This window comes from Lagenorhynchus albirostris, chromosome X (genome assembly GCF_949774975.1).
Source record: "Lagenorhynchus albirostris chromosome X, mLagAlb1.1, whole genome shotgun sequence".
In the NCBI taxonomy this organism is placed as follows: domain Eukaryota; kingdom Metazoa; phylum Chordata; class Mammalia; order Artiodactyla; family Delphinidae; genus Lagenorhynchus; species Lagenorhynchus albirostris.
Genome location: NC_083116.1, coordinates 71,977,882 through 71,995,219, shown reverse-complemented (window position 1 = coordinate 71,995,219; position 17,338 = coordinate 71,977,882). Strand labels below are relative to the sequence as shown.

At 38.3% G+C, this 17,338-nt stretch overlaps 1 protein-coding gene across 1 annotated transcript in view; it reads right to left on the bottom strand.

The window, feature by feature from the left end:
• The window catches only part of TEX11 (testis expressed 11), a 353,939-nt gene that overhangs the window by 253,556 nt on the left and 83,045 nt on the right, over positions 1 to 17,338 (bottom strand). The window contains exon 10 of the mRNA XM_060137334.1: positions 13,715 to 13,795. Coding sequence (XP_059993317.1) covers positions 13,715 to 13,795 — 81 coding nt within the window. The remainder of the gene's footprint in view (positions 1 to 13,714; positions 13,796 to 17,338) is intronic.

Below are 17,338 nucleotides of genomic sequence, written 5' to 3'. Positions count from 1 at the left end.
CAACCTGCACTCTCATACGCTGCTGGTGGGAGCATAAAATGGTTCAACCTCTTTGGAAAACACTGTACTATCTTCATAAAATGTTAAACATACATCTAACATGTGACTCAGCCATTCCACTCCTACGATACCCAAGAGAAATAAAAACATATATCCAGACAGAAACTTATACTTGAATATTTAAAGCAGTTCTACTTGCATTAGATTTAAAAACAGCTAAAAACTGGCAATAATCTGCATATACATCAACAGGTGACTGGATAACCAAATTGTGGTATATCCATATAACAGAATTTTACTCTGCAATAAAAAAGAACAAACTATTGATATGAAAAAACACATGGATAAATCTCAAACTCATTATACTGAGTGAAAGAAGCCAAATCAAAAAAAGGATAGGGCTTCCCTGGTGGCGCAGTGGTTCAGAGTCCGCCTGCCGATGCAGGGGACATGGGTTCATGCCCCGGTCCGGGAGGATCCCACATGCCGCGGAGCAGCTAGGCCCGTATGCCATGGCCGCTGAGCCTGCGCGTCCAGAGCCTGTGCTCTGCAAAGGGAGAGGCCACAACAGTGAGAGGCCCACGTACCACAAAAAAAAAAAAAAAAGGATATATACTGTATGATTCCATTTACATAAAAATTCCAGAAAATGCAGACAAATTTGTAAAGACAGAAAATTAATCAGTGGTGCTTGGGTATGAAGGAGGTGGCAGGGGAGGGGGAAGAGGAGGGACAAAAGAAAACTTTTGGGGGTTATGGAAAGGCTCATAATCTTGACTGTAATGATGGTTTCATGGGTGTACACATATGCCAAAACTCATACAACTGTACAATTTAAATGTATGTGATTTACTATACCTCAATAAACCTCTTCTGAAAATGCCAATTTCATAAAAGATAAAGGCAAATTACTAAGGATACTAAAGAGAGAGAACAACTAAATGCAAAGCATAACCCTGAACTGGATCCTGGACTGGAGGGGAAAAACATATGCTATAAAGTACAATTAGGACTTCCCTGGTGGCCCAGTGGTTAAGACACCGTGCCTCCAATGCAGGCGGCACAGGTTTGAACCCTGGTCAGGGAACTAAGATCCCACATGCTGCGAGGCCAAAAAACAATTATTTAAAAAAATTAATAATAAAGTACAATTAACAAAATTAGAATATGGATTGTACATTAAAGAATTTATGGGATTTCCCTGGTGGCGCAGTGGTTAAGAATCCACCTGTCAATGCAGGGGCCACGGGTTCAATCCCTGGCCCAGGAAGATCCCGCATGCCGCAGAACAACTAAGCCCGTGCGCCACAACTACTGAGCCTGCGCTCTAGAGCCCGCGAGCCACAACTACTGAAGCCTGTGCACCTAGAGCCTGTGCTCTGCAACAAGAGAAGCCACCGCAATAAGAAGCCCGTGCACTGAAACAAAGAGTAGCCCCCGCTCGCTGCAACTAGAGAAAGCCCGCATGCAGCAATGAAAACCCAAAGCAGCCAAAAAATAAATAAAATAAAATAAAACTTTAGGACATGCCCTTAAAAAAAAAAAGAACTTATGAATGTTAAATCTCTTGAATTTGATCACTGTACTGTGTTTATAAAGAGGGGCTATTCTATTCTTAAGAAATATACACTGAAGTACTAAGCAGTAAAGCTGCCTGAGGAGTGCAATCTTCTCTCAATAAAGAAAACAATATGATGTATCAAAATTTACAGAAAAAAACACGCAAATCTCAACTGATTAAAAATAAAGCATTTCACAAAATCCAACAACCTTTCACAATAAAAACACACAAACTAGGAATAGAAGGTAACTTCTTCAACATGATGAAAGCTGTATATGAGAAGCAGCTAACATCATATTCAATGGTGAAAGACAGAAAGCTTGTCCTCTAAAATCAAGAATAAGACATGATGCCAGCTTTCATCACTTCTATTCAACATAGTACTAGAAGTTCTAGTCAGAGCAATTAAACAAGAAAAAGAAACAAAAGACATCCATATTGGAAAGGAAGAAGTAAAACTATCTCTATTCACAGGTGACATGATCTTGTATGTATAAAATCTTAAAGAACCTTTTAAAAATGTGGAAGTAATAAGTGAATTCAGCAAAACTGCAGGTTACAAAACCAACACACAAAACTCAGTTACATTTCTATACACCAGAAATGAGCAATCAATTAAGAAATTTTTTTTTAAAATCCCATTTACAATATCATCAAAAAGAATAAAATATTTAGGAATAAACTTAACCAAGGAGGTGTAGACTTGTACACTGAAAACTAGAAAACATTGCTGAAAGAAATTAAAGACCTAAATAAATGGAAAAACATCTCACTCTCATGGGTAGAAAGACAGTATTGTAAAAATGACACTACCCAAAGAGATACATAGATTCAACGTAACACCTACCAAAAGCCCAATGGCCCTTTGTGAAGAAATTTTGAAAACCTATCCTAAAATTCATATAGATTCTCAAGGGACCCAGAGGAGCCAAAATAATTTTGGAAAAGAACAAAGTTGGAGGTCTCCCACTTCCCTATTTCAAATGTATAGTACAACCAAGTTACAATAATCAGTGTGGTACTGGTATACAGATAGACATATATACCAATACAATACAACAGAAAGCACAGAAATATAACTCTGATATCTATGGTCAATTGATTTTTTTTACATTAATTTATTTATTTTTGGCTGCATTGGGTCTTTGTTTCTGTGCGAGTACTTTCTCTAGTTGTGGCAAGCAGGGGCCACTCTTCATCATGGCGCCTGGGCCTCTCATTATCGCGGCCTCTCTTGTTGCGGAGCACAGGCTCCAGACGCGCAGGCTCAGTAGTTGTGGCTCACGGGCCTAGTTGCTCCGCGGCATGTGGGATCCTCCCAGACCAGGGCTTGAATCCGTGTCCCCTGCAGAAGCATGCAGATTCTCAACCACTGCACCACCAGGGAAGCCCCTGGTCAATTGATTTTTGACAAGGATGCAAGACCATTCAATTGGGAAAGAATAATCTCTTCAACAAATTTTACTAGAATAATTGGATATGCACATGTAAAATAACGAAGTTAGGCCCTTACCTTACACCACACACAAAATTAACTCAAAATGGATCAAATACCTGAATTTAAGAGCTAAAGCTGTAAAACTCTCAGAGAAAAACATAGGGGAAAACCTTCATGACCCTGAATTTGGTCATAGTTTCTTAAATATGACACGAAAAGCACAGGCAACAAAAGAAACCAATAAATTGTACTTCATCAAAATGAAAAAAATTTTGTTCATCAAAGGACACTATCAAAAAAAGTGAAAAGACAACCCACAAAATGGGCAAAAATACTTGCAAATCATATAAGGGTTTAATATTCAGACTATATAAAGAAGTCTTACAACTCAACAACCAAAAGAAAAACAACCCTATTTTTCCTGAAGTATAGTTGATTTACAATGTCATCCTATCAGGTGTACAGCACAGTGATTCAGATATATATATATACGTATGTATATATATATACATGTTTATATATGTACATATATATGTATATTATATATACGTGTGTGTGTATGTGTGTGTGTATATATATATATATATAGAGAGAGAGAGAGAGAGAGAGAGAGAGAGAGAGAGAGAGAGAGAGAGAGAGAGGGAGAGAGAGAGAGAGGGAGAGAGAGAGAGATTCTTTTCCCATATAGGTTATTACAGAGTATGAAGTATAGTTCCCTGTGCTATACAGTAGGTCCTTGTTAGTTATCTATTTTATATAAATAGTAGTGTGTATATGTTAATCCCAACCCCTAATTTATCCCTCCCCCGACTCTTCCCCTTTGGTAAACAAAAGTTTGTTTTCTATGTCTCTGAGTCTGTTTGTATATTGTAAATAAGCTCATTTGTATCTTTTTTGGGGGATTTCACATATAAGCAGTATCATATTTGTCTTTGGCTGGCTTACTTCACTTAGTATGATAACCTCTATGTCCACCCATGTTGCTGCAAATAGCATTATTTCATTCTTTCTTATGGCTGAATAATATTCCATTGTGTTTATATATATATAAATATATATACACACACACACCACATCTTCTTTATCCATTTATCTGTTGATGGACACTTAGGTTGCTTCCATGTCGTGGCTACTGTAAATAGTGCTGCAATAAACATTGGGGTGCAAGTATCTTTTTGAATTATAGCTTTCTCCGGATATATGCTCAGGAGTTGGATTGCAGGATCATATATGGTAACTCTATTTTTAGTTTTTTAAGGAACCTCCACACTGTTCTCCAGAGTGGCTGCATCAATTTACATTTCCTCTGACAGTGTAGGAGGGTTCCTTTTGCTCCACACACTCTCCAGCATTTATTATTTGTAGACTTTTCGATGACAGCCATTCCTTTTTTTAAATTTTTTTAAAATTTATTTATTTATTTATTTATGGCTGCACTGGGTCTCCGTTGCTGCGCACAGGCTTTCTCTAGTTGTGGCGAGTAGGGGCTACTCTTCGTTGCAGTGCACAGGCTTCTCACTGTGGTGGCTTCTCTTGTTGTGAAGCACGGGCTCTAGGTGCACGGGCTTCAGTAGTTGTGGCATGTGGCCTCAGTAGTTGTGGCTCGCAGGCTCTAGAGTTCAGGCTCAGTAGTTGTGGCACACAGGCTTAGTTGCTCTGCAGCATGTGGGATCTTCCTGGACCAGGGCTCGAACCCTTGTCCCCTGCACTGGCAGGCAGATTCTTAATCACTGCGCCACCAGAGAAGTCCCTCGATGATGGCCATTCTGACTGGAGTGAGGTGATACCTCACTATAGGAAAAACAACCCAATTTTATTTATTTATTTTTTATTTAAACAACAGAAGAATTTTTCTTACAGTTCTGAAGGCTAGAAAGTCCAAGATCAAGGTTTAGCCAACACTCTTCTATGGTGAAGGCTCTCTTCCTGGCTTGCAGACAGCTTCCTTCTTGCATGGTGGGGGCAGGGGGTGCGAGGAAAGCAAGTTCTCTGGTGCCTCTTCTTATAAGGGTACTAATCTCATCACAAGGGCCCTACCTCGTCTAAACCTAATTACCTCCCAAAGGTGCTATCACCAAACACATTGAGAGTTTGGGCTTCAGCATCTGAACCTGGGGCAGAGGGGACACAGTTCAGTTCACAGCATTTTGTAAAAACTGGCACCAGCAGAAATGCTAATATTTTTAATGTTCATCAGCTTATAACACCATTTATAACAACATTTAACATGATATTAATACATTTGTAATCTTAAAAAAAACCAATTTTAAAAGAGGCAAAGAACTTTAATAGACATTTCTCCAAAGAAGCTATGTAAATAGCCAATAAGCACATGAAAAGATGCTCAATGTCATTAGATATCAGGAAAATGCAAACCAAAGGCACAATGAGAAACCACTTCACACCTACTAAGATGGCTATAATAATATATATTTTTTAAGCCCAGAAAATAAAAAGTGTTGGTGAGGATGTGGAGAAACTAGAACCCTCATTCAACTGCTGGTGGAAATGTAAAATGGTACAGCCACTATGAAAAACAGTTTGGTGGTTCTTCAAAAAGTTAAACATAAAATTACCATGTTACCAAACATTCCGGTCCCAGATATATATCCAAAAGAATTAAATAAAAACAGGGATTCGAACAGATACTTGTACATCGATGTTCACAGCAGCACTATTCACAATAACCAAAAGGTGGCAACAACTCAAGCATCCATCAACTGATGAACAGATAAATAAAATGAGGTATATACATAAAATGAAATATTATTCAACCATAGGAAGGAATACAGTTCTGATACATGCCACAACATGGACCCTGAAAATATTAATGCTAAATGAAATAAGCCAGACACAAAAGGATAAATATTGTATGATTCCACTTATATGAAATATCTAGAACAAGCAAATTCACAGAGACAGAAAGTAAATTAGAGGTTACCAGGGGAGGCAGTAATGAGGGGTAATTGTGTAATGGGTACAGAATTTCTATGGGTACAGAGTGGTGATGGTTGTACAACACTGTGAATGTACTTAATGCCACTGAATTGTACACTTAAAATGGTTAAAATGGCAAATTTTATATATTTTAGCGTAGTAAAAATTATAGTAGAATGTCAGCAAATGAATATAAAAAGAAGGATGGAATTAGAAAAATAGCCAGTTGTCAACCTTCACAGTACTAATTTAGGCAAGAAGTCTCCATGGATGGTGAAAGTGGGATGAGAAACTGGATTTTACACAGTCTCAAACTATCACCTCACAAAACACTTAGGAATAACAAAGGGAAAAAATACATAAGTTTATACTGGCAAAACCTGGAAGACACCATTTTAACCAAGAAATCAAAGTTAGCACCACCAACAATAGAGTAAATTGATCCTGCATGCCACCCAATAGAATCACTTCTGTGATTTTCTAGCCCCAAATTCATAACCTGGTCTAATCATGAGGAAACTTTGAACAAACCTTAATTTGGTTAGGATGGGGGAACTGGGAAGATATACTTTAAGGGTTCAAACTTGCAACTAGTAGATAAGTTCTGGAAATCTAATGTACAACATAGTGATTACAGTCAACAATACTGTTCTATAAATTTTAAAATTGCTAGAAGACTAGAGCTTAACTGTTCTCAACACAACAAAACGATATTACTGTGACATGATAAAGGTGTTAGCTAACACTACTGCAGTAATCATACTGCAACATATAAGTGTATCAAATCAACAGGTCATACACATCAAATTTACACAATATTATATGTCAATTATATCTCAATAAAATTTCTTTTTAATTTTTAAAAAACAAATTAAGTCACATTCTACAAAATGACTGTTCTGTGATCTTCAAAAGTGTCAGGGTCATGAAAGTCAAGGCAAGAATGAGAAAGTGTTCCACTGAAAGAGACTGGTGACTAGATAAATCCTACGTTGAATCCATTTTGTGTAAAGAACAATATTGAGAAACTTGAACGGGGTCACTGGTAAAAGGGTATACAAGAGTTCTTTGTACTATTCCTATAATAGTTTTGTAACCCCTGAGGGGTGGCTGAGAGGCAGGAGGGATTACCACACCTGGAGGGACCCTCGAGGGCTTGGATCAGGGGTGAGTGCACCCAGCATTTCCCTGCTCAAGGCTGGGGAAGTCTGTCTGGCTCTCGGGCAGGGTCTTACGCCATGAGAGGCCCCCTCTGGGCCGTGTTGGTCCTGGGAGTGCAGGGGGAGAACAGGAGAGGCCAGAGGTGGAGGGGAGAAGAGAGGCAGTCAGGAGGGCCCCTCCAGGACCAGAGGAGTGGGAGAGGAGTGGAGGGCGTTGGCCCTGCCAACCCAAGCCCGGGAGACCTGCTGGGCTCCCAGGTCGGGTCCCCCGCCCTCAATGGCCCCCTCGAGGCCACGTGGGTCCTGGGGGCATAGGAGGGAGGCCAGGGAGATCAGGGGTGGGGGACATGCCAGGACCCCTTCAGTTCCTTTGAGCCTAAGCCCCACCCCCTAAACGCCCCAAGGGCCTTTTCCAGCCCTGTGGGTCCTAAGCATAGGTCCCACCCACCATCCATCCAAACCCTGCCCCTGCTTAGGCCCCACTGACCACAGCCAAGGCCTTTTCCACTTTTTCTTTTTTCTCCTCCTCTTTTTTACTATTGTGGTTCAGTTTTACCTTCCAGCTGTTTCATCTATATGTTTATTTTTATACTCTTTCTAACATGTCTGTTAGTTTCCTAGTCTAATTTTATTTTTTACTTTGTTTTTGTTCTTTTTTCCTTTTCCACCCCATGTGGCTTGCAGGATCTTGGTTCACAAGTTGGGGGTTGGGCTGAAGTTCCTGCGGTGGGACCTCCAAGTCTGAACCACTGGATTAACAGAGAGCCTCAGACCCCAGGGAATATTCATAGGATGAGGTCTCACGGAGGTCCTCATCTCAGCACCAAGACCCAGCTCTACCAAACAGCCTACAAATCCAGTATTGGAAGCCTCAGTCCAAACAACCAGTAAGACAGGAACACAATCCGACTCATCAAAAAATCAGAAACAAACAAAAAAAACATAGACAGCAAAAAAAATACATCACAGGGGCTTCCCTGGTGGCGCAGTGGTTGAGAATCTGCCTGCTAATGCGAGGGACATGAGTTCGAGCCCTGCTCTGGGAGGATCCCACATGCCACGGAGCAACTAGGCCCGTGAGCCACAATTACTGAGCCTGCGCATCTGGAGCCTGTGCTCTGCAACAAGAGAAGCCATGATAGTGAGAGGCCCATGCACCACGATGAAGAGTGGCCCCCGCTTGCCACAACTAGAGAAAGCCCTCACACAGAAACGAAGACCCAACACAGCAAAAATAAATAAATTAATAAACTCCTACCCCCAACAGGTTCTGAAAAAAAAATACACCACAGATGAAGAAGGTAAAAACCTACAAGATCAAATAAATTAGGAGGAAATAGGTAAGTAATCTACCTGAAAAGGATCACAGTAATGATAGCAAAGATGATCCAGAATCTCAGAAATAGAATGGAGGCACAGATTGAAAAAATACAAGAAATGTTTAACAGAGATGAACAACACAATAACTGAAATGAAATATACACTAGAAGGAATCAATAACAGAAGAATTTAGGCAAAAGGAGGAATAAGTGAGGTGGAAGACAAAATGGTGGAAATAACTGCCAAGGAGCAGAATAAAGAAAAAAGAATGAAAACAATTGAAGACAATCTCAGAGACCTCTGTAACAACACTAAATGCACCAATATTCGAATTATAGGGGTCCCAGAAGAAGAGAAAAAGAAAGGGTCTGAGAAAATACGTGAAGAGATTATAGTCAAAAACTTCCATAACATGGGAAATGAAATAGTCACTAAGTCCAGAAGTGCAGAGAGTCCCATAAGGATAAACTCTAGGAGAAACACATCAGGACATATATTAATCAAACTAACAAAAATTAAATTCAAAGAAAAAATATTAAAAGCAGCAAGGGAAAAACAAACAATAATATACACAGGAATCCCCATAAGGTTATCAGCTGATTTTTCAGCAGAAACTCTGCAGGCCAGAAGGGAGTGGCAGGATATACTTAAAGTGAGGAAAGAGAAAAACCTACAACCAAGATTACTCTACCCAGCAAGGATTTCATTCAGATTCGACGGAGAAATCAGAAGCTTTTCAGACAAACAAAAGGCAAGAGAATTCAGCACCACCACACCAGCTTTACAGCAAATGCTAAAGAAACTTCTCTAGGGGGGAAACACAAGACAAGAAAAAGACCCACAAAAACAAACCCAAGACAATTAATAAAATGTCAATAGGAACATACATATCAATAATAACCTTGAATGTAAATGGATTAAATGCCCTAACCAAAAGACACAAACTGGCTGAATGGATACAAAAACAAGACCCATATATATGCTGTCTACAAGAGACCCACTTCAGACCTAGGGACACATACAGACAGAAAGCTAAGGGATGGAAAAAGATATTCCATGCAAAGGGAAATCAAAAGAAAGCTGGAATAGCATTACTCGTATCAGATAAAATAGACTTTAAAATAAAGACTCTTACAAGAAATAAGGAAGGACACTACATAATGATCAAGGGATCAATCCAAGAAGAAGATATAACAATTATAAATATGTATGCACCCAACATAGGAGCACCTCAATACATAAGTCAAATGCTAACAACCATGAAAGCCAAAATCAACAGTAACATAATAATAGTAGGGGACTTTAACACCCCACTTACACCAATAGACAGTTCATCCAAACAGAAAATAAATAAGAAAACACAAGCTTTAAATGACACAATAGACACAGATAGATTTAACTGATATTTACAGAACACTCCACCCAAAACTGGCAGAATACACTTTCTTCTCAAGTGCACATGGAATATTCTCCAGGACAGATCACATCTTGGGTCACAAATCAAGACTCAGAAAATTTAAGAAAATTGAAATCATATCAAGCATCTTTTCTGCCCAAAATGCTGTAAGACTGCCAATCAATTACAGGAAAATATCTGTAAAATACACAAATACAAGGAGGCTAAACAGTGCACTAATAAATAAGAAATTAAAGAAGATGTTTAATAAGATTTAATAAGAAATTAAATAAAATGTCAGAAATTGAAGAAATTAAAGAAGAAATTTTAAAAATACATAGAAACAAATGACAATGAAAACACAATGACCCAAAACCTATGGGACACAGCAAAAGCAGCTCTAAGAGGGAAGTTTATAGCAATTCAATCTCACCTCAAGAAACAAGAAAAATCTCAAATAAACAATCTAACCCTATACCTAAAGCAACTAGAGAAAGAAGAACAAAGAAAACCCAAAGTCAGTAGAAGGAAAGAAATCATAAAGATCAGACCAGAAATAAATGAAACAGAAGTGAAGAAAACAATAGCAAAGATCAATAAAACTAAAACTTGGTTCTTTGAAAAGATAAACAAAATTGATAAACCCTTAGCCAGGCTCATCAAGAAAAAAAAGGAGGGTATGCAAATCAATAAAATTAGAAATGAAAAAGGAGAAATCACAACTAACACTGCAGAAATACAAAGGATTATAAGAGACTACTACAAACAACTATAAGCCAATAAAATGGACAACCACGAAGAAAAGGACAAATTATTGGAAAAGTACAATTTTCCAAGACTGAACCAGGAAGAATTAGAAAATATAAACAGACCTATCACAAATAATGAAGTTGAAACTATAAGTAAAAATCTTCCAACAAACAAAAGTCAAAGACCAGATGGCTTCACAGCCTAATTCTATCAAACATACAGAGCAGAGCTAACACCAATCCTTCTCAAACTCTTCCGAAAAACTGCAGAGGAAGGAACACTCCCAAATTCATTCTACCAAGCCACCATCACCCTGATACCAAAACCAAAAAAAATATCACAATAAAAGAAAAATATAGACCAATATCACTGATGAACATAGATGCAAAAATCCTGAACAAAATACTAGCAAACAGACTCCAACAACATACTAAAAGGATCATACCCCATGATCAAGTGGGATTTATCCCAGTGATGCAAGGATTCTTCAATATACGCAAACCAATGTGATACACCATATTAACAAATTAAGGAATAAAAACCATATGATCATCTCAATAGATGCAGAAAAAGCTTTTGACAACATTCAACACCAATTTATGATAAAATCTCTCCAGAAAATGGGCACAGAGAGAACCTACCTCAACACAATAAAGGCGATATATGACAAACCCACAGCAAACATCATTCTCAATGGTGAAAAACTGAAAGCGTTTCCACTAAAATCAGGGACAGGACAAGGATGTCCACTCTCGCCACTCTTATTCAACATAGTTTTGGAAGTCTTAGCCATGGCAATCAGAGAAGAAAAAGATATAAAAGGAATACAAATTGGGAAAGAAGAAGTAAACCTGTCACAGTTTGCAGATGACATGATACTGTACATAGAAAATCCTAAAGATCTACCAGAAAACTGCTAGAACTAATCAAGGAATTTGGGAAGGTTGCAGGATACAAAATTAATGCACAGAAATCTCTGGCATTCCTATACACTAACAATGAAAAATCAGAAAGAGAAATTAAGGAAACAATCCCATTTACCATCACAATAAAAAGACGAATATACCTAGGAATAAACCTACCTAAGGAGGCAAAAGACTGGGACTCAGAAAACTATAAAACACTGATGAAAGAAATCAAAGATGACATAAACAGATGGAGAAATATACCATGTTCTTGGATTGGAAGAATCAATATTGTGAAAATGACTATACTACCCAAAGCAATCTACAGATTCCATGCAATCCCTATGGAACTACCAATGGCATTCTTCACAGAATTAGAACAAAAAATTTTACAACTGGTATGGAAACACAAAAGACCATGAATAGCCAAAGCAATCTTGAGAAAGAAAAACAGAGCTGGAGGAACAGGCTCCCCAACTTCAAACTATACTACAAAGCTACAATAATCAAGACAGTATGGTACTGGCACAAAAACAGAAATATAGACCAATGGTACAGGATAGAAAGCCCAGAGATAAACCCACACATATGTGGTCACCTAATTTATGACAAAGGAGGCAAGACCATAGAATGGAGGAAAGACAGACTCTTCAGTAAGTGGTGCTGGGAAAACTGGACAGCTACATGGAAAAGAATGAAATTAGGACACTCCCTAACACCATATACAAAAATAAACTCAAAATGGATTAAAGACCTAAATGTAAGACCAGACACTATAAAACTCTTAGAGGAAAACATAGGAAAAACACTCTTTGACATAAACCACAGCAAGATCTTTTTTGACCCACCTCCTAGAGTAATGAAAATAAAAGCAAAAATAAAGAAATGGTACCTAATGAAACTGCGAAGCTTTTACACAGCAAAGGAAACCATAAACAAGAAGAAAAGACAACCCTCAGAATGGGAGAAAATATTTGCAAATGAAACAATGGACAAAAGATTAATCTCCAAAATATACAAACAGCTCATGGAGATCAAAATCAAAAAAACAAACAATCCAATTAAACAATGGGCTGAAGACCTAAATAGACATTTCTCCAAAGAAAACATACAGATGGCCAAGAGGCACATGATAAGATGCTCAACATCACTAATTATTAGAAAAATGCAAATCAAAATTACAATGAGGTTAACACCTCAAACCGGTCAGAGTGGCCATTATCAAAAAATCTAGAAACAATAAATGCTGGAAAGGGTGTGGTGAAAAGGGAACCCTCCTGCACTGTTGGTGGGAATGTGAACTGATATAACCACTATGTAAAACAGTATGGAGGTTCCTTATAAAACTAAAAATAGAACTACCATATGACCCAGCAATCCCACTACTGGGCATATATCCTGAGAAAACCATAATTCAAAAACGTACATGTAGCACAATGTTCACTGCAGCACTATTTACAAATAGCCTGGACATGGAAGCAACCTAAGTGTCCATCAACAGACGAATGGATAAAGAAGATGTGGCACATATATACAATGGAACATTACTCAGCCATAAAAAGAAACAAAATTGATATATTTATAGTGAGGTGGATGGACCTAGAGTCTGTCATACAGAGTGAAGTTAAGTCAGAAAAAGAAAAACAAATACTGTATACTAACATATACATATGGAATCTAAAAAATAAAAAATGGTACTAATGAACCTAGTGGTAGGGCAGGAATACAGACATCGAGAATGGACTTGAGGACACAGGGTGAGGAAGGAAGGATAAGCTGGGATGAAGTGAGAGAGTAGCATGGACATATATATGCTACCAAATGTAAAACAGATAGCTAGTGGGAAGCTGCTGCATAGCACAGAGAGATCAGCTCGGTGCTTTGTGACCACCTAGATGGGTGGGATAGGGAGGGTGGGAGGGAGTCTCAAGAGGGAGGGGATATGGGGATATATGTATGCATATGACTGATACACTTTGTTGTACAACAGAAGCTAACACAGTATTATGAAGCAATTATACTCCAATCAAATCTATTAAAAAAAAAGAAATAACCCGTATCACTTTTTCAGAAACCCTTTCTAGTAAAGAACAAAGGAAGCAAAATATTTCAAAGCTTGGCTAAGTAAGTATATCTGATCTAAAATATAACCTCTAAAGGATCACATGAAGTAGTAATGATTCTTCCTAGAACTTGATATAGCATATTTTCAAATGCTTGGAGAATAAAGGCAGAGATTTCACTCACCATTTTGGGCAGCCTTATCAACATATCTTTACAGCGCAGTACACATGTAGATGCTCTTTGAAAATCCTGTTGAGCAACTGCCTGGGAAAGCAAAAAAAAGTCAGTAACTGGTTAAAATGAAATAACAAGCTATTTGTCTATAAGTCAAATCTAACATATTTTTAACTGGTGTTAAAAAGTCTTAATTTCTTTTCTAATCTTCTTAGCAATGCTAACTGGTTGAGCTAAACATAATAGCCAGCTCAAAATACAGAGAAATAAGTGATAAGAATCTTGGGTAAGACAAAGTTGACACTGAATGACAAGAGTTATTTCATTTTTCTGGAAATATCAAAATTGGTGTATTATACAATCTTATGTTATTATATTATGATATAATGCCATGTCTGATAATGTTTCCCCAGCTTGAAGAGCTCTTGTATTTATCTCCACATTAGAGGAGTTTTTTACATTAAATAGCAGTCTTTTGTCCTAAAACAGGCTCATAGTAACTTCATAGTCTGAAATGCTGTGAGCATCTGCTATGAAAGGCAGTTTAGTGCAATCCTATCTTGGAGCTAGAAGAGCTACTCTGATATTCATTACGTATAACCTTGAACCTTATGCTCTCATGGCTTTAGCTTCCTCATCTATAAAACGAGGATACTGTACTAAATTATCTCTTAAGATTTCTTTCAGCTCTACCATTCTATGACACTTAAATGAACAAAAACATCAATCACACATTACTTCCACACCTGTAGAAGAGGCTTGTTTCAGTCATTAAAGAATTTAGCTGATGAGGCATATTAAAAGAAATGTGGACATACACAAAAAAATAATTTTCTGAAGTACTTTCTCGGGGGAAAAATCCCTACATTCACTATTTTCTTTTCTTTACGTGGTGTCAAATATTTTTGTGCTTTGGATAATAAAAGCCACAACTACTGAGCCTACGCTCCGCAACAAGAGAGGGCGCGATAGTGAGAGGCCCACGCACTGCGATGAAGAGTGGCCCCCACCTGCCACAACTAGAGAAAGCCCTCACACAGAAATGAAGACACAACACAGCCCAAAATAAATAAACTAATTAATTAATTAATTTTAAAAAATCAGAGAGAACATTTCCTGGCTGTGGTCAGAGGAAGTCCTGACTACTGAATAAAGGCACAGAGAGATGCAACACTGGTGCCTTTGAAGATGGGAGAATGAGGCTAAGAGCCAGGGAAGGCAGGGCTTAAAAAAAAAAAAACTTATTCAATGAGAAATTGATAAAATACAATTTATTGGTTTTTTCTTGTTAAAAAAGAATATATGACTTTTACAGAGATCTTTAAAAATACAGAATGGGCTTTCCTGGTGGCGCAGTGGTTGAGAGTCTGCCTGCTGATGCAGGGGACACGGGTTCGTGCCCCGGTCCGGGAGGATCCCACATGCCACAGAGCGGCTGGGCCCGTGAGCCATGGCTGCTGAGTCTGCACGTCTGGAGCCTATGCTCCACAACGGAAAAGGCCACAACAGTGAGAGGCCCGCGTACCGAAAAAAAAAAAAAGAATATTTTTAAAGAATAAAATCAACTGTAATCTCCAAACTCAGATGATCACTACTGATATTCGGGTGTATTTCCTTTCAAAACCATCTAGGTTTATATTTATAGAGTTTGGATCTTGTTTTATTTAATTTCTAAATTTGAATTGTTAAGTAAAGTATCTAAAATTAAACATCTTTTTCTTTCAATAACAAAAAATATACTGAGATTTTATCACAGAGGAAATAACAGGTCTAATAATTCAAGCTAGTTTTGAAAATTTATTCATCTTGTTGGGCCAGAAATCAATATTTCAAATCCAAACAATATAGAATTCCAGTAAAAGAAGTCTTAAGGAAGAGGCAGCATGATGTAATGCTGTAGAAACCTTTGGTGAGCATCATACTTACCAGTGGAGCTTTCTGAAAATCACACGCCCAGGTCCCACCACTTGGAGATTCTGAATCATTAGGTCTAGGACAATGCCCAGCCTATACTGATGTAGTAAAAAGAATATAGGATTTGGATTCCCAGCTTCCCCTCTTCTTTGCTCAGTGAACTTAGGCAAGTCACAACCTCTTTGAGCCTCAATTTCCTTAACCGTAAAATAGGGATAGTAATGTCTACCACACAGGACTGATCTTATGAGGATCAAATGAGACTACAGATATGAAGGCACTTTGTAAACTGTAAGGCAGTATACAAAAATGTTAACATATTTAACAGTCAAAACTACCACCAGTGCCAAGAATTGTAACAAAGGAAGTTATCTGTTCTTGTGTGGTACTCATTGCTTGTAAAATCATATGCTAGCAGGTCTATAAAGTATTATAGCTTATACTAATGGATCAAGGAATCTTAAGTTTCCCTTCCTTAGAAGAGAGAAGAAAAACTCCAAGGCTGGACCTGAACTGCTGCTGCAAAGGATTATTGCCATTATGCAAGGAATTAAATGTTAGACAGACTATCACCTAATATGCTACTAAGTGATGATGACAACACAATCAATCCAAAGACAGTAAACTATGCTGAATGGATCCACTAAAAATTTATGCTAACTTCAACTGGACCTTCACTTTAGCTCAGCAAACAAGAATGTTACAGCCCCTAGTACCATGTCAAGTATATAGTAAATGCTCAGTAAAAATTAGTTTCCTTCTTTGTTGATTTTCTTAGGTCATTTCCCACCCAGATGTTCCAGCCCTTCTTCGTATTCTTCAAGTGCTCCATAACATACCACAACCTCCTACTGCACCTCTCCCAAAAATTACTTCACCTGCCACCTTGTTAAAAAAAACTCATGCGCTCCTCAACATCTAATTCTTCTTTGCAGTGTAAAATACCTAACTTATGTCCCTTTCCTAACCAGAGAAAATTCACAATCTTCTTAATTTTTCACAGCATAATTAGTTGTTCACCTTTTGTTTTACTGTGGAACTGGAACTTCATTCATATGAAAGCAATTATCCTAGTGTAATATATCTGCTTATACATCTGTATCTTCCACAAAACTTACCTTAAGCTCCTATAAGAGAGGAACCACACGTTAACATGATTATTTTTTTGGCCACACCACTCACGTGGCTTGCGGCAGGGGTCCCTAACCAGGCCACATAGCAGGAGGTGAGCAGCGGGCCACTGAGCGAAGCTTCATCTGTATTTACAGCCACTCCCCATCGCTCACATTACCACCTGAGCTCCACCTCCTGTCAGATCAGCAGCGTCATTAGATTCTCATAGGAGTGTGAACCCTACTGGGAACTGCACAAGCGAGGGATCTAGGTTGTGCACTCCTTATGAGAATCCACTGCCTGATGATCTGAGGTGGAGCTGAGGCAGTGATGCTAGAGCTGGGGAGTGGCTACAAATACAGATTATCATTAGCAGAGAGGTTTGACTGCACAGAGACCATAATAAATCAATCGCTTGCAGACTCATATCAAAACCCTATCAGTGAGTGGCGAGAGACAATTAAGCTCCATCTGGTGCCAGGCTTTATAGTGGCAAGTGAGTTGATGTACTTCAATTGTACAGTTGCATCTGGTGGCAGGCTTTAAGTCAGGATCCGACACTTATTTTAGAACCCGCGAGCCACAATTACTAAGCCCGCATGCCTA